The sequence below is a fragment of the Doryrhamphus excisus genome, chromosome 17, assembly GCF_030265055.1.
Source record: "Doryrhamphus excisus isolate RoL2022-K1 chromosome 17, RoL_Dexc_1.0, whole genome shotgun sequence".
Classification (NCBI taxonomy): Eukaryota; Metazoa; Chordata; class Actinopteri; order Syngnathiformes; family Syngnathidae; genus Doryrhamphus; species Doryrhamphus excisus.
This window is the reverse complement of record NC_080482.1, coordinates 15,829,265-15,846,601: the sequence shown is the minus strand read 5'-3', so window position 1 is coordinate 15,846,601 and position 17,337 is coordinate 15,829,265. Positions and strand designations below refer to the sequence as shown.

At 42.4% G+C, this 17,337-nt stretch overlaps 2 protein-coding genes across 5 annotated transcripts; one reads left to right on the top strand and one right to left on the bottom strand.

Annotated features, from left to right (window-relative positions):
• Nucleotides 1–1,538: 1,538 nt before the first annotated feature.
• notchl (notch receptor, like) lies at nt 1,539–16,589 on the top strand. 4 transcript variants are annotated; one of them, XM_058053981.1, is made up of 12 exons: nt 1,539–1,687; nt 3,855–3,999; nt 5,300–5,632; nt 5,862–6,082; nt 6,179–6,321; nt 6,397–6,521; nt 8,559–8,734; nt 8,821–8,882; nt 8,948–9,071; nt 12,408–12,505; nt 12,585–12,916; nt 13,160–16,589. In XM_058053981.1, the coding sequence occupies exons 1-12, from the start codon at nt 1,624–1,626 to the stop codon at nt 13,668–13,670; spliced, it is 2,334 nt and encodes a 777-aa protein (XP_057909964.1). In that variant the 5' UTR covers nt 1,539–1,623; the 3' UTR covers nt 13,671–16,589. The 4 variants fall into 4 exon arrangements, with proteins under 4 accessions (XP_057909964.1, XP_057909963.1, XP_057909960.1 ...); XM_058053980.1 differs by having other exon boundaries at nt 3,858–3,999; nt 6,179–6,521; XM_058053977.1 differs by having other exon boundaries at nt 6,179–6,521.
• LOC131105632 (protein Bouncer-like) lies at nt 13,782–16,827 on the bottom strand. Its single transcript, XM_058053983.1, has 3 exons — nt 16,720–16,827; nt 16,397–16,516; nt 13,782–14,769 (listed from the first exon to the last, which is right to left on the bottom strand). The coding sequence occupies exons 1-3, from the start codon at nt 16,769–16,771 to the stop codon at nt 14,564–14,566; spliced, it is 378 nt and encodes a 125-aa protein (XP_057909966.1). The 5' UTR covers nt 16,772–16,827; the 3' UTR covers nt 13,782–14,563.
• Between the last annotated feature and the right edge of the window lie 510 nt (nt 16,828–17,337).

Here is a 17,337-nt window from a genome sequence, read left to right as displayed (position 1 = left end):
CCTCAAACTAGTGGCCGCGTGTTTGAGACCCCTGCTTTAACCAATCCCATTGAGGTATCTTGTACCCGCTCAAACGGAAAGTTGTCAGACCGTGTTCTTCTTCTTCTGTTGTTTATTGGCGGTTGGCAAGCAGCTTTGGTGTGCATTAGCGCCATCTGTGGAACAGAATCTAAACCAGGGGTGGGCAAACTACGGCCCGGGGGCCACATCCGGCCCGCCAAGTGTTTGAATATGGCCCGCCTGTTCTTTCCAAAGTATTTCATTTAAAGTCAACATACAACCTGGCATCATGGCCTGATCAATTTCGTTATTTGATGTGGTCTGTTGTTTACAAATGCTCCTGAAAAAATGGACACAAGCACATAATAATAATAATAATAATAATAATAATAATAATAATAATAATAATAATAATAATAATAATAATAATAATAATATTAATAATAATAATAATAATAAACCAGTCAAGGGTGTACCCTGCCTCTCGCCGGAAGACAGCTGGGATAGGCTCCAGCACCCCTGTGACCCTCGTGAGGATAAGAGGTAGAAAATGAATGAATGAATGAATATTGGTACATGTTTGTATATTTCTCAGTTATATCTTTTCAATCGACTCTAAATTGTCCATAGGTATGAATGTGAGTGTGAATGGTTGTTTGTCTATATGTGCCCTGTGATTGGCTGGCAACCAGTCCAGGGTGAACCCCGCCTCTCGCCCGAAGACAGCTGGGATAGGCTCCAGCACCCCTGTGACCCTTGTGAGGAAAAGCGGTAGAAAATCAATGAATGAGTTCTCCTCCTAGTTTGTGTGGAAGTGGTAACTTTTTGGCTTCTTATTTTGTCTTTCCCCACCCTCGGCCATCTCTGTGTGGAGTTTGCATGTTCTCCCCGTGCATGCGTGGGTTTTCTCCGGGTACTCCGGTTTCCTCCCACATTCCAAAAACATGCTAGGTTAATTAGCCACTCCAAATTATCCATAGGTATGAATGTGAGTGTGAATGGTTGTTTGTCTATATGTGCCCTGTGATTGGCTGGCAACCAGTCCAGGGTGAACCCCGCCTCTCGCCCGAAGACAGCTGGGATAGGCTCCAGCACCCCCGCGACCCTCGTGAGGAAAAAGCGATAGAAAATGAATGAATATCTTTTCAATGTTAGGTTGCTGTGTGATGAGTTTAGTGTTATTTGTAAGATGACAACGTGAGTCAGAGTGTTATATAATGACCTAGATAGGTAGAAAATGAATGAATGAATTAATAATAATAAGTTTAATTTATAATGCTATTAAATAATAAAAAAACCGTGCCGTGGCTCAAAAAAGGTTGAAAAACACTGCTGTAACCTAACCTCATACTTTTGCACATAATTTCAACATGGTGCGTCACACACGTCATCGCCCTTCTATTCTTCTGCACACAGTGGCAGGAAGTTGTCCAGATATCCGCAAGGCCTCAAAAAAAAAAAAAAAAAAAAAAAAAAAAAGGTAGACTGAACAAAAGTGGGCTGAGTGGTTCTTTTAGAAGGTGTTGGTGGTGCTGGTGGTGCTGATGAAAATGTCCTCCACTGTAACTTTGGATTGGTAAATGCTTCCACTTTCAGGACTGGTACCAAGCAGCTGGACCCGACATGAAGACGCTGGCTCTGCATGTGTTTCTTTTACTGGGACTGAGCTGGACCTGGACTAACCAAGGTGGGTTCACATTTGACCGTATGGGAAACTGGATTAAAACAAAATCATAAAAAAATCAATACAAATATATGAATGATTTGAAGGCAAATTGAAAACAATTTTGAAATTAATGTATTGCAAAAATACACTCACTCTGGTGGTAATGTAACAATATGTTTAACAATATGTTGACAAAAGTATATTCATTTTAATTCATATCTTAATTTGTATTTAAATAAGTCCGGCATGTTTTTCAAAATGCTATATTAATTTAAATTAATTTAATAAAAAAAAAACAATTTAAAATAAATACAAAAAATATATAAAATTGTTATTCAATTATTGACTTAAATTAAAACTGCATAAAAATTATGATTTTGATTTAAATACAATGACAAGTATTTGTTAAGTAACCAAAAAAGTAAACAACATACATGAAATATATATTTTCATAATAAAATATAGATGTAGATGAAAGGTAAACTGTAAATATATATATATATATATATATATATACACCTACGTTTGTTTAAATATTAATAATAAAATATTATTGCACACTTTCCCATAAACTTGATTTCACTTTTATTTCATTGTCACCATTAATTGAGTATTTCAATTAAAATTTTACATTTTATTTATAATAAATTAAAATGTCATTCAATGTTATCAAATTGCTATTCTATTAAATAAAAAAATAATTAAATGTACATTTTAAAAAATAATTTAAATTTAATTACAAGTATTTGTTAAGTAACCAAAAAAGTAAACAACATACATGAAAGATATTTTCATAATAAAATATAGATGTAGATGAAAGATAAACAGCAAATATATATATATATATATATATATATATATATATATATATATATATATATATATATATATATATATATATATATATATATATATATATATATATATATATATATATATATATATATATACCTACATTTGTTTAAATATTCATAATAAAATATTATTGCACACTTTCCTATAAACTTGATTTCACTTTTATTTCATTGTCACCATTAATTGAGTATTTCAATAAAAATTTTACATTTTATTTAATTTTAAATAAATTAAAATGTCATTCAATGTTATCAAATTGCTATTCTATTAAATAAAAAAAAATTAAATGTACATTAAAAAAATAATTTTAATGCTATTACAAGTATTTGTTAAGTAACCAAAAAAGTAAACAACATACATGAAAGATATTTTCATAATAAAATATAGATGTAGATGAAAGGTAAACAGTAAATATATATATCTATCTATCTATGTTTGTTTAAATATTAATAATAAAATATTATTGCACACTTTCCTATAAACTTGATATCACTTTTATTTCATTGTCACCATTAATTGAGTATTTCAATTAAAATTTTACATTTAATTTAATTTTTAATAAATTAAAATGTCATTCATTGTTATCAAATTGCTATTCTATTAAAAAAAATAATTAAATGTACATTTTAAAAAAATAATTTAAATGCAATTACAAGTATTTGTTTATTTCGCAAAAAATGTAACAACCTACATAAAAGACATATTTTAATCTAGTTTTCTTTAGATGTCATTAAAAAATATTGAGAGAGATTTTTGGTGAGTCATTTTACAAATAAAAACTGAATGTAGCGTATAATTTTAAGTTAAATTGATTTAAACTAACGAGCGGAGGAAATATAAGAGATTTGGAACCACTTCAATAATTAATCCTAAATATGTAATCAAGGCTTGAAAATCATTTTTAAGAATGTAAAGATAAATATCGAAACGTTGAATTGACATGAAAGCTTGAATTGGGTCATGGACTCCAATGAGGTTCTGTCTGCATGGCCCCCACCTGCCAAGCCCATTGTCTCGCTCCATCCCATTCCTCATTGCCAAGGCGACAACCTTTGACCTTTATCCAATCCTGGCCCATTCCATTTCCTGTTGCTATTCACTTCTCCTGGAAACTTCCTGTTTATGTCGGGCCCCCTCTTCCTGTTCCCCTCTAACGCTCGGGAACCAATCAGAAACAATGAGCGCCATTATTGATGCGGTGATTAGACGCAAGGAAAACAGTCTTGATGGTCTTAAGTATTGTAAGTACAGTACTACAGTACTACAGTACTACAGTACTACAGTACTAGCCGGGCTTCTTTAAGTAGAAATGTATGGCTTCATTCTTCCACAGCAGCTTCTGGTGACCCGTGGGGGCAGTGCCCGGCCAGCAGGAAGTGTAAGGACAAGTTTGGGGATGGATCATGTGACAGAGAGTGTATGGAGCCCGAATGTCTCCGAGACGGCCTGGACTGCCTGAAGGACAGAAGCCACTGCAAGTGAGACGTCCCGTTCATCATTCGCTTTGTTTTTGGGGGATTATCATATTACAGTAAAGTCTCGTTATATCGAATTACTGCTTATTACGATACTATTTTCATTTCCCGGCAAATTTCTAGTCTTTTATGATATAATTAGTTCCGTTATTATGATAATCCGGTTACTACGATGCCCTTTTTATCTCCCGCCAGCCAATTTGGTCTGCTTATATCGATACAAAAGCAGCTTAAATCAATCTTTGCTTAAGGATTTCAATACCAAAAAAGAACACGGCGAACGGCTGCTTCCAGTCAACTTTATTTTTCACACACACACCGATTCCCGCACTTCCTGGTTCACAGGTCATGCTCAAGCCGCCCCACATAGCTGGCCAAACACATGCCTGCAACAGAAGAACCAACTGACATAGCATACACACCTATTCCAACGAAGACACAAGCGTACAAATACATGTATTTAATTGTGTTGTATTCAGATATCTTTTTATTCTATACACACGAGAGAAACCACGAACGCAGTTGGTTCTTTTGTTGCAGGCATGTGTTTGGCCAGCTATGTGGGGCGGGTTGAGCATGACCTGTGAACCAGGAAGTGCGGGAATCGGTGTGTGTGCTGCGCCGTGTTCTTTTTTGGTATTGAAATCCTTAAGCAAAGATTGATTTAAGCTGCTTTTGTATCGATATAAGCAGACCAAATTGGCTGGCGGGAGATGAAAAGGGCATCGTAGTCACCGGATTATCATAATAACCGGGTATCGTACTAACGGAACTAATTATATCATAAAAGACTAGAAATTTGCCGGGAAATGAAAATAGTATCGTAATAAGCAGTAATTCGTTATAACCGATATCGGTATAACGAGACTTTACTGTATTACCTCTTTACAAAAATATATATTTTATTTCTTTAATATTTTTAACAGTATGCTAATAAAATAACATTATGTTTCCTCATAATATGACAAGTTTCTTCACATAATTTTTTTTTTTCCCAGTAGTTTAGTGCTTTTTTTCTCCTAATATTTTCTCCTAATATTTTCCTTTATTGTTCTATACTATAGAACAATGTCGAGTGCATTATTGCCCACTTTTAATGCAGTTCGGCGCAGGATCGGATATATCGACAGTCCGGTTATATCGATATTTTTTCCGACTCCCGACAATATCGATATAACGAGACTTTACTGTATTAAGTTTATTATCACGTTTGGATTTTCATTTTTTCTGTATTTTATATCAATTATTTTTGAATGCAACGATGATGGTACCTAATATACTGACCAGTGTCTCACCATCTTAGTCCAGGCCACATCCCGTACTGCAGCAACCACTACGCCAATTCCCAGTGTGACAAAGGGTGCGATAGCGCCCCGTGCGGGTGGGACGGCAGCGACTGCTTTGCCCACCAGAGCCCCCTGTGGGCCAAGGGCACCCTGGTGGTGCACACCCGCATCGCTCAAAAAGGTGGCGCATTCACCAACACGACGCTGCTGTGGGCGCTCAGCGTGCTCCTGCGGACGCCGCTCAAGCTCAGGGGCTCGGCGCCGCTCGCTGCCAACAGGAAATTGTTTGACTTTGACCCCCAGCAGCTGGTCGACTTGCTGGCGCAAACCGTGCCAGCGGACTCAGACGGGTAAGAGCGTTGACCAAAATGGATGCAATTTGGATGGGTACCAGCGGGTATGGATGATTAGTGGATAATGACGGCGGCCATGTTTTTCATGTTACATGCGCCTGTCAGGGCGTACCAAATTTGGTCCTGATAGGGATGAATATCCAAAAGCTACAGCGTGACATGCAGAAGGTTGAGGAGTTCAAATGAGGGCACCCACATGACCGTACGTACGTATGTTCCATCTCAGCTCCCTGCTTTTCCTCCAAGTGGACAACCGCCCGTGTTCCCGCCAGCCCTCCACCTGTTTTCCACACGCCACCGAGGCCGCCAGCTTTCTTCGCGCCGTCATGCTGCTGAGGCCCGCCTCGTATCCCGCCCTCCCGGAGCTGAAGAGCGTCATCGCTATTCGTGGTGTTCAAGACGAGATAGGAAGCCGGGAGGAGGAAACACGCAGAGAGGAAGTCAAAGGTATCTCCTGACAGCTTCCTGTTTCCTACACAAAAAAACAAAACTATTAAAAATCTCAATAATCGACACAACGATGTTTGTCGTTTGTCTTGCAAGAGCCGACCCCTTCGTGGTTGTGGGCCGTGGTTGCTATGGCAGCAGCCTTGCTCTTGGCTCTGGCCCTGGTGGTCTTCCTGGTCATGAGGCGGGTGAGGCAGCAGAGAAGGGAGAGAGAGGGCGGCGGCCAAGGGGGGCCCCAGGTGAGACACCGCTACGCCGCCACCGACAACAGCGAGGTTAAATCCAAGGCCTGGACGGCACATGGCGCCACCCAGCAGGAACCAAGAGTGCGGTCGGGGGGGCAGAAGGACAAGATGGGCCTGAGGAAGAAGAAGAAAGCCAAGGAAGCGGAGAAGAAGAGGAGGAGGGAACCTCTCGGGGAGGATGCCATCAGAATGAGGTGAGTGGACCACATGTGTTGGTGTATTATGGGAGTGATGCCGGCATATGAATATTTTTATTAAAATTATTTTTGAATCCTCCTTTGACTGCTAACTTTAACTTTAATAGCTGATTCAATTTAATCCGTTCACATTGGAATCGATTGCAAAATATTATTTAAAGGCACCTTAAATTATGGTCACCTGCAAAAATGCCCCGCAGTTGTCGTCAAAATCTTTGTTTACAATTTTGCTTCTTGGTTTTTGTGTTGGGAGATGAAAACGCTAACACGACATGCAGCTTAGCTCTTAAAGCCCAGGGAGTCAGATTTAATTATTATCATATTCGAACTTTTTCTACAACCTAATTTCCCCCAAAATTTGCTTTTCACAATACAGTAAAGTAAAAAAAATATCGATATAACCGGACTGTCGATATATATCCGATCCAGCGCCGAACTGCATTAAAAGTGGGCAATAATGCACTCGACATTGTTCTATAGTATAGAACAATGTCGAGCAGCTTAAATCAATCTTTGCTTAAGGATTTCAATACCAAAAAAAGAACACGGCGAACGGCTGCTTCCAGTCAACTTTATTTTTCACACTTCCACCACCAGAGCGCAGCACACACACCGATTCCCGCACTTCCTGGTTCACAGGTCATGCTCAACCCGCCCCACATAGCTGGCCAAACACATGCCTGCAACAGAAGAACCAACTGCGTTCGTGGTTTCTCTCGTGTGTATAGAATAAAAAGATATCTGAATACAACACAATTAAATACATGTATTTGTACGCTTGTGTCTTCGTTGGAATAGGTGTGTATGCTATGTCAGTTGGTTCTTCTGTTGCAGGCATGTGTTTGGCCAGCTATGTGGGGCGGGTTGAGCATGACCTGTGAACCAGGAAGTGCGGGAATCGGTGTGTGTGCTGCGCTCTGGTGGTGGAAGTGTGAAAAATAAAGTTGACTGGAAGCAGCCGTTCGCCGTGTTCTTTTTTTGGCATTGAAATCCTTAAGCAAAGATTGATTTAAGCTGCTTTTGTATCGATATAAGCAGACCAAATTGGCTGGCGGGAGATGAAAAGGGCATCGTAGTCACCGGATTATCATAATAACCGGGTATTGTACTAACGGAACTAATTATATCATAAAAGACTAGAAATTTGAAAATAGTATGTAATAAGCAGTAATTCGTTATAACAGATATCGATATAACGAGACTTTACTGTATTACCTCTTTAAAAAAAAATATATTTTATTTCTTTAATATTTTTAACAGTATGCTAATACAATGACATTATGTTTCCTCATAATATGACAAGTTTCTTCACATAATTTTTTTTTCCAGTAGTTTAATGTTTTTTTTTCTCCTAATATTTTCCTTTTTTTCCATTTCTGCTGTTTTTAATTGTACAATTATATTAACTTTCACCTTACCAATATTCATTCATTCATTTTTTTACCGCTTTTCCTCATGAAAATATCCTTCTCAGAATTATGACTTTATTCCTATAATATTTTGACTTTATTCTCGTAACAATATAACTTCCCGCAGATCCCCCAAAATTCCCAAAAATTCACCTTTATTAGTTGCTTTGATTGTCATTGTATGATGATATTTTTAAAATAATGTTTTGTGTCTTTAATGTTTCAATATTAAAATAGTCCAATATTTTTCTTGTAAAATTACAGCTAATTTTTCTATTTTTGTTGTTGATTTTTTAAATTGTTCTTCTTAAATTATATTTTGAGAACGTGCTGAGAGCCAATAAAAAAAACAGCTGCAAAAGGCCCCCAGGCTGCACTTTGGACACCGCCGCCCTAGACTGTATCTATGGTCCAAACAAAGTAACCAACATGTTGCTGAGTCACCGTCGGTACCTTTTTTATTGAGTGGTACTGCGAGATAACCCACCATGGGGCCAAATAAAGTTGTGATTGTCAGGAATCGGATAAAGAAGGCGAGAAACTCTATTGAATTCAATCTGGCTATGATATACGAGACTGGATCACATGGTTCACCTAATACTGCATCCTGTCTGTTCTTCTCCAGACCTCTCAGAAGGGACCAGGACGTTGCCAGCGACACAGATTTCACCCAGAGCTCCATGGAGGACATCAGCGTGAGGTGCGGGGGCCGCCAGGAGGACACTTCCATCTGCGATCACAGGGATCAGGAGCTGAAACACTACCGGGTTGGCGGCTCACAGCCCCGCAGACCGGCACCTTGTGAGTGAAGTCCATATTGACCAAAAATCCAAACCACATGACATCATGGACTTCATGAACAATCTGCATCAAAATGTCTCCTTCAGCTTCATCCAGAGGCTGGGAGAGGAACGCCATGCCTCCACCTCTGCTCAGTCCTCCTCAGCAGGTCAGTTCATAACGATACGCGCACAGAGTGATGTATCCTTCATACGCTGATGTTTGTACTGCCAGTCGGCAGAGTGGTGTGGTCCGGACGGCTCCGTGGTTCTGATCCGTGCGGTGCGGAGTGGACTGGATAGAGTAGTACTGGAGCTTCTCAGAGCTGGAGTGCCTGTGAACAACACGGATCACACTGGTAAAATCCTGCTCCCTACTAATGAATGAATAAACAGGTTTTCAGCTGGGATAGGCTCCAGCACGCCCGTGACCCCTCGTGAGGATAAGCGGTAGAAAATGAATGAATAAACAGGTTTTCAGCTGGGATAGGCTCCAGCACGCCCGTGACCCCTCGTGAGGATAAGCGGTAGAAAATGAATGAATAAACAGGTTTTCAGCTGGGATAGGCTCCAGCACGCCCGTGACCCTTGTGAGGATAAGTGGTAGAAAATGAATGAATAAACCGGTTTTCAGCTGGGATAGGCTCCAGCACGCCCGTGACCCTTGTGAGGAAAAACTGGTAGAAAATGAATGAATGAATGAATGAATGAATGAATGAATGAATGAACAGGTTTTCAGCTGGGATAGGCTCCAGCACGCCCGCGACCCTTGTGAGGATAAGCGGTAGAAAATGAATGAATAAAACCGGTTTTCAGCTGGGATAGGCTCCAGCACGCCCTTGACCCTTGTGAGGATAAGCGGTAGAAAATGAATGAATAAACAGGTTTTCAGCTGGGATAGGCTCCAGCACGCCCGCGACCCTTGTGAGGATAAGCGGTAGAAAATGAATGAATAAACCGGTTTTCAGCTGGGATAGGCTCCAGCACGCCCGTGACCCCTCGTGAGGATAAGCGGTAGAAAATGAATGAATAAACAGGTTTTCAGCTGGGATAGGCTCCACCACGCCCGTGACCCTTGTGAGGATAAGCGGTAGAAAATGAATGAATAAAACCGGTTTTCAGCTGGGATAGGCTCCAGCACGCCCTTGACCCTTGTGAGGATAAGCGGTAGAAAATGAATGAATAAACAGGTTTTCAGCTGGGATAGGCTCCAGCACGCCCGCGACCCTTGTGAGGATAAGTGGTAGAAAATGAATGAATAAACCGGTTTTCAGCTGGGATAGGCTCCAGCACGCCCGTGACCCCTCGTGAGGATAAGCGGTAGAAAATGAATGAATAAACAGGTTTTCAGCTGGGATAGGCTCCAGCACGCCCGTGACCCTCGTGAGGAAAAACCGGTAGAAAATGAATGAATGAACCGGTTTTCAGCTGGGATGGGCTCCAGCACACCCGCAACCCTTGTGAGGATAAGTGGTAGAAAATGAATGAATAAACAAGTTTTCAGCTGGGATAGGCTCCAGCACGCCCTTGACCCCTTGTGAGGATAAGTGGTAGAAAATGAATGAATAAACCGGTTTTCAGCTGGGATAGGCTCCAGCACGCCCGTGACCCCTTGTGAGGATAAGCGCTAGAAAATGAATGAATAAACAGGTTTTCAGCTGGGATAGGCTCCAGCACACCCGTGACCCTTGTGAGGATAAGCGGTAGAAAATGAATGAATAAACCGGTTTTCAGCTGGGATAGGCTCCAGCACGCCCGTGACCCCTCGTGAGGATAAGCGGTAGAAAATGAATGAATAAACCGTTTTTCAGCTGGGATAGGCTCCAGCACGCCCTTGACCCCTTGTGAGGATAAGCGGTAGAAAATGAATGAATAAACAGGTTTTCAGCTGGGATAGGCTCCAGCACGCCCGTGACCCTTGTGAGGGTAAGTGGTAGAAAATGAATGAATAAACCGTTTTTCAGCTGGGATAGGCTCCAGCACGCCCTTGACCCCTTGTGAGGATAAGCGGTAGAAAATGAATGAATAAACAGGTTTTCAGCTGGGATAGGCTCCAGCACGCCCGTGACCCTTGTGAGGATAAGCGGTAGAAAATGAATGAATAAACAGGTTTTCAGCTGGGATAGGCTCCAGCACACCCGTGACCCTTGTGAGGATAAGTGGTAGAAAATGAATGAATAAACCGGTTTTCCGCTGGGATAGGCTCCAGCACACCCGTGACCCTCGTGAGGAAAAACCGGTAGAAAATGAATGAATGAATGAATGAATGAATGAACCGGTTTTCAGCTGGGATGGGCTCCAGCACACCCGCAACCCTTGTGAGGATAAGTGGTAGAAAATGAATGAATAAACAAGTTTTCAGCTGGGATAGGCTCCAGCGCGCCCTTAACCCCTTGTGAGGATAAGCGGTAGAAAATGAATGAATAAACCGGTTTTCAGCTGGGATAGGCTCCAGCACGCCCGTGACCCTCGTGAGGAAAAACCGGTAGAAAATGAATGAATGAATGAATGAATGAATGAACCGGTTTTCAGCTGGGATAGGCTCCAGCACGCCCGTGACCCTTGTGAGGGTAAGCGGTAGAAAATGAATGAATAAACCGGTTTTCAGCTGGGATAGGCTCCAGCACGCCCGTGACCCCTCGTGAGGATAAGCGGTAGAAAATGAATGAATAAACAGGTTTTCAGCTGGGATAGGCTCCAGCACACCCGTGACCCCTTGTGAGGATAAGCGGTAGAAAATGAATGAATAAACCGGTTTTCAGCTGGGATAGGCTCCAGCACGCCCTTGACCCCTTGTGAGGATAAGCGGTAGAAAATGAATGAATAAACCGGTTTTCAGCTGGGATAGGCTCCAGCACGCCTGTGACCCTTGTGAGGATAAGCGGTAGAAAATGAATGAATAAACCGTTTTTCAGCTGGGATAGGCTCCAGCACACCCGTGACCCTCGTGAGTAAAAACCGGTAGAAAATGAATGAATGAATGAATGAATGAATGAATGAATGAATGAATAAACAGGTTTTATATGCTCTAACTACAAAAACCTGCCATTGATTAACATTGAATACTGTATCACGATTGCGTCTGGAAGCAACCAACCACTATAAATAAGGGATGACTGCATATTTAAATGTTTTATCATTCATTTTTAGTATCAACATTACAGTTTCTTCACTTTACATTTTGCCTTTTTGGAGTATTTTCGGCCATTTTTGCTGGGGTTTTTGGTTTTATTTTACTTCCACAATAAAAAAAAACAAGCTGCTGGCCACACTTTGGACACCCCCGTTTTAAAGTCAACAGTACAAGCAGCATATGACATTGTAAAAAAAAAAAAAAAAAGCGAGCATTCACTCTGAGATCCGAAGCCTTGACTATCCGGTGTAACTTACCTCCTTCCTTCCATGTCTTCCCTCTCTTCCTCCTCCAGCTCCCCTGCTGCCTTCCTCTGACGCAGAACAAAGTTAATGCTGGCGCCTGGCACTCGGAACCAAGCGTTAGCTTTGTTTGCCATCTTCTTCTTCGTCTGCTTTCTTGTCTTCCTCACGTGTGAACATCTCCAACATCCATCCCTTCTCCCGCTCCTCCACCCGGGCTTGACTCTGTTGTGTTATGGTTGTTCATTGGCTGACTTGCTCCCTTCTTCCTTCCCACCGTTCCACCCCCCTCTCCGCTGGGAACACATTACCTCTCTCAGGGAGATCGGCCCTGCACTGGGCTTGCTCAGTTAACCACCTATCCCTAACCAGAACGCTTGTCCGCTATGGTGCCGCGGTGGACCTGCAAGACAATAAGGTACTGGTCATTGCAAAAGACGTGTTGGAGATATGAAATATATCTAATATTATAATATGAATATTCACCCCCCCCTCAGGGTGAGACCCCCCTTTTCCTCTCTGCCTTCTACGGTTGCTACGACACCGCCCGACTTCTCCTCCTCCACGGCGCCAACCTGGAGCTCCACGACCGTAGAGGGCGCCGCCCGGCCGATGTGGCCCGGGAAGGCCTGCATCACCAAGTCCTGGAGCTCCTGTTGGCGCACCAAATCCAAAGAGTGCCCGCCACAGTTGATTCCGCCAACGAGATGCTATGGGAGGAGCGAGCTTTGATGTACTCGCCGTGGGTCGGGACGCAAGGGCTGCCTGGACGAAGCGCCTCTTTCTCCGGCATGGTCGCGTCTCGAGACGTGACGCCACCGCCGCAGAGGTAAACAGTTGGAATTATGACATTCTTTGAAGGCGCTAGGACCCCAAATATGTCCTGGTTATGGAAAGGTAGATGGCAGGGACAATCTTTTGGGGTTTTCTTTTCATATAAAAGCCAAAAACTGACAAATACAAGTGTGCACGGGATAGACCCTTGTTGAACGCCTCATGCGAGGATCATCGCATCAGTCTGAAGCTGCATTCGCAGTAAATTAGTCATGATTATGAAATGATGTCTCGACAGTAACTGGTCCATGGGCGGCGTACCATACCCGGCTCCTCAGAACTGGCGACCACAGCTCAACCAATCGGCAACGGCGCTGGTGCCTCCCCGGGTCATGGGCCGCTCCCCTCGCCCAATCAGCACTCTGCAGGAGGTCACCTCGGAGGACGAGGACCGGGAGCGGCAACAGGAAGTTCCCAGAGCGGTCACGCCTCATTTCCTGTCACCTCAGCCGGCCCCCCGGCAGCGCTCCTTCTCGTGTACCCAGCATGCTTTGCAGCGCCGCTCCAGCGCCCACCAGCTGGAGCCCAACTACCTGATTGTCACAGACAGAGTAGCTAGTGAGCACACAGAAAGGGCAACGATGTCACATCCCGTGGATTCGGATCCGGATCCGAATCGCCAGCCGGCGGCAAACGCCGATGAGAGCAGCGGTGGAGAGCAAGCCGTCGTTCGCGCCTCCAATTTGGAGCCAAAATCGCGGGGGGAAAGGTCACACAGCAATGCTGACGCCACGCAGACGGCCTTGTGAGCGACGCAAAAAGCAATAAAATATCAACTTCCTGTCCTTTTCACCCTTAAATGTTGGAAAATATACAAAATCATAACTTCCTGACTTTTTGTTACCGACAGTTCAGCGCAAAAAAAACATCAAAGCTTGGACATACACAAAATCATCGTCTTTTATTGCATGTAATACCAGTCAAATGTATTTGAAGAGCTTGCAACCAAAAGGCGCTAAATCCATTTTGACTGATTTGGAGAAAATCAATGATTTTTAACTACGCACATATCAATCTATTTGGTCATCAAGTCTATATTGCAAATGAAAGAGCTATCAATATAGGTCATAAAAATGCATGCTATAAAAATCCTGCACACACCATGTATTTTATATTTTTTTTTTTTTTTTTTTCGGATTTAGCGCCTTTTGGCTGAAATAAATTTGAAGTCACCTTTAACTTCTTCAATGGCATTGTCCCGGGTCTACCCCGCCTCTCACCCCAAGACAGCTAGGATAGGCTCCAGCACCCCCGTGACCCTTGTGAGGAAAAGCGGTAGAAAATCAATGAATGAGTTCTCCTCCTAGTTTGTGTGGAAGTGGTAACTTTTTGGCTTCTTATTTTGTCTTTCCCCACCCTCGGCCATCTCTGTGTGGAGTTTGCATGTTCTCCCCGTGCATGCGTGGGTTTTCTCCGGGTACTCCGGTTTCCTCCCACATTCCAAAAACATGCTAGGTTAATTAGCCACTCCAAATTGTCCATAGGTATGAATGTGAGTGTGAATGGTTGTTTGTCTATATGTGCCCTGTGATTGGCTGGCCACCAGTCCAGGGTGTACCCCTGCCTCTCGCCCGAAGTCAGCTGGCATAGTCCAGAAAATGGAAGGATTTTTCTTCACTTTGCACGATCCCAAAGCTAATCTCTATTCTAACGTGTACGACGCAAGGAGTGTGAGCACTGCGGCCAACCAGTAGGGGGCAGCAGGCGCTGCAGCTCCATTGCACAGGTGTGTGTCGCAGCAGTCATTGGTGAAGGTGAAGTTGAGTCCCATGATGTACTTTTCACCTGAGATGCTACAGAGGGAACGCAGGATGCAGCTCCTCTCGTTAATCATCACACGGACGTCTCCTGAAAATGACAACAACAAAAAAAGTAGTAGTCACTCATCACATCACAATATATTATCATATATTCATAAATCATGCTGTTTTATTGTTATAAGAAAAATGCATACAAATTTGATGTATAGTTTGTCTAAATGAAGCACTTTAAGCCATTCAGAAGACATGATGATATGTAGTATTCTACACTGGTCACTAGGTGTCAGTATTGTTACTGTCATGAATGATCTCACAAACAGGCACAATAATAATACAGTAAACCTCGGATATATCGGACTCGGATATATCGGAAATTCGCTCACAACGGACAGATAAAAAAGAAGCGATTTTTCTGTAATGCATTTCCAATAAAAATTCATTGCATATATCGGATTTTTTATAACGGATTTCGCCTATTTCGGACAAAATCTCCAGTCCCGTTCCAATGCATTTCCATGAAATTTCCCTCGCATATATCGGATGGCCGCATCGTGGCGCTCCGATTCGCCGAATCGTGACATTCCGCTATACGACGTAATTTGCAGCGTTTGCAGCGTTGCCTGCGCGTCCAGGTACATTGGAAACATAGTCAAGGAAGTGCCTTTTTATAACGGATAAAATCCCATTTACGCATATACCGGATATAAATCCCATATATGCGTAAAACGGACATTTTCCGGTATACGCATATAACGGATTTCGCTTATATCGGACAAAACCAGTGGGAACAATTGAATCCGATATATCCGAGGTTTACTGTAATAATCCCTAACGAAGGCTACTGTTGCGGCTCCAATTAAACTCTGAACCTTTGACAACACTTCCTGTCTGCGCAAATATACACATTTACAGCAACACATACGGGCACCAGTCTTATTTACGTCTTAAATTTCTCTTATTATGTCGACTACATCGCGCAGACCTCACAGCTAGGAGACCAGGGTTCAATTCCACCCTCGGGCATCTCTGTGTGGAGTTTGCATGTTCTCCCCGTGCATGCGTGGGTTTTCTCCGGGTACTCCGGTTTCCTCCCACATTCCAAAAACATGCTAGGTTAATTGGCGACTCCAAATTGTCCATAGGTATGAATGTGAGTGTGAATGGTTGTTTGTCTACATGTGCCCTGTGATTGGCTGGCGACCAGTCCAGGGTGTACCCCGCCTTACGCCTGAAGACAGCTGGGATAGGCTCCAGCACCCCCCATGACCCTTGTGAGGAAAAGCAGTAGAAAATCAATGAATGAGTTCTCCTCCTAGTTTGTGTGGAAGTGGTAACTTTTTGGCTTCTTATTTTGTCTTTCCCCACCCTCGGCCATCTCTGTGTGGAGTTTGCATGTTCTCCCCGTGCATGCGTGGGTTTTCTCCGGGTACTCCGGTTTCCTCCCACATTCCAAAAACATGCTAGGTTAATTAGCGCTCCAGCACCCCCCGCGACCCTCGTGAGGAAAAGCGGTAGAAAATGAATGAATGAATGAATGAATGTCGACTATATTTGCTAATAGAAGTGTAAAGGTGACTATAGGGGTGTTATTTCATGTCTAGAGGGCTCTGATGTATATGTAAAACTGTATTTAGAAGCTTAATAATATTCAATTTCTTACCAAAGAATAAATGTGCAATTAAGTGCATGTTTTGATGAATATTTGAGGCCTTCACCTTTCTGTCCCACAGCCGTGCTGGACAAGCAGACTTGCCCTTCAGGACACTGGAGAGGGAACACGATGCATTGGAGAGGTGCGATGGTTGGAAAGACACAAGTGTAACAAAAGAGAGGAACTGAAAAACAAGATTAGTATTTTACAAGGGGTGCTTAGAGGAATAACAAAAACAACACTAAACTGTTGCTATGAGCACTTACACACACACACACACACACACACACTGTCCACATAAATTCACCTGGCATTCTCCTGTAGCCAAGAACATGCACACAAGCTAGCCAAGAAGCACACACACTTATTTTGAAGTTTGTCACTTACCCACTGCTGGAAGTAAAAGAAGAAAAAGCAGCAGGGAAACCAGCTGTAACATCTCTGCTCGCTGGTGACGCTCATAAATGTTCTATTTTGTTGTTTTCCGCAAGCATCCTGGACAAGAGATGATGATGATGATGATGATGTAGTCACCACTTTATAGTAACCACTTCTACTCTCAGTAAGATCGATGTGATCTATTTGACAGAATGACATACATAAGTCGAGCAGGTTTATTAAATTGTCCTAATGGACGACGTTGAGTCCAGCAGGAGGAATGTCAGGTGACCTGCAGTCCCATGACAAACACCCAATGAACTCAAATACAGCTGGCTTCTTTTTGGTGCAGGAAAAAAAAGGCTGATATCTACATAATTATTCCTCATTAATGTTTTTATTTCATTTGAACATGCATCAGATTACAATTGAATGCATCACATAATCAGTTCCCAGTTCCACATGTCCAAAAGGAGTAGGAAGAAGCAAAGCTTATTAAATCCTACCCCTCCATCTGGTACTTTTACAATCACTAACTGTTACATTTGTTCACTTCCTGCTTTCCATAATACAGTTAAAGGTTTTTTTTTTTTTTTTTTTTTTTTTTTTTAATGCGCGCAGACCTCA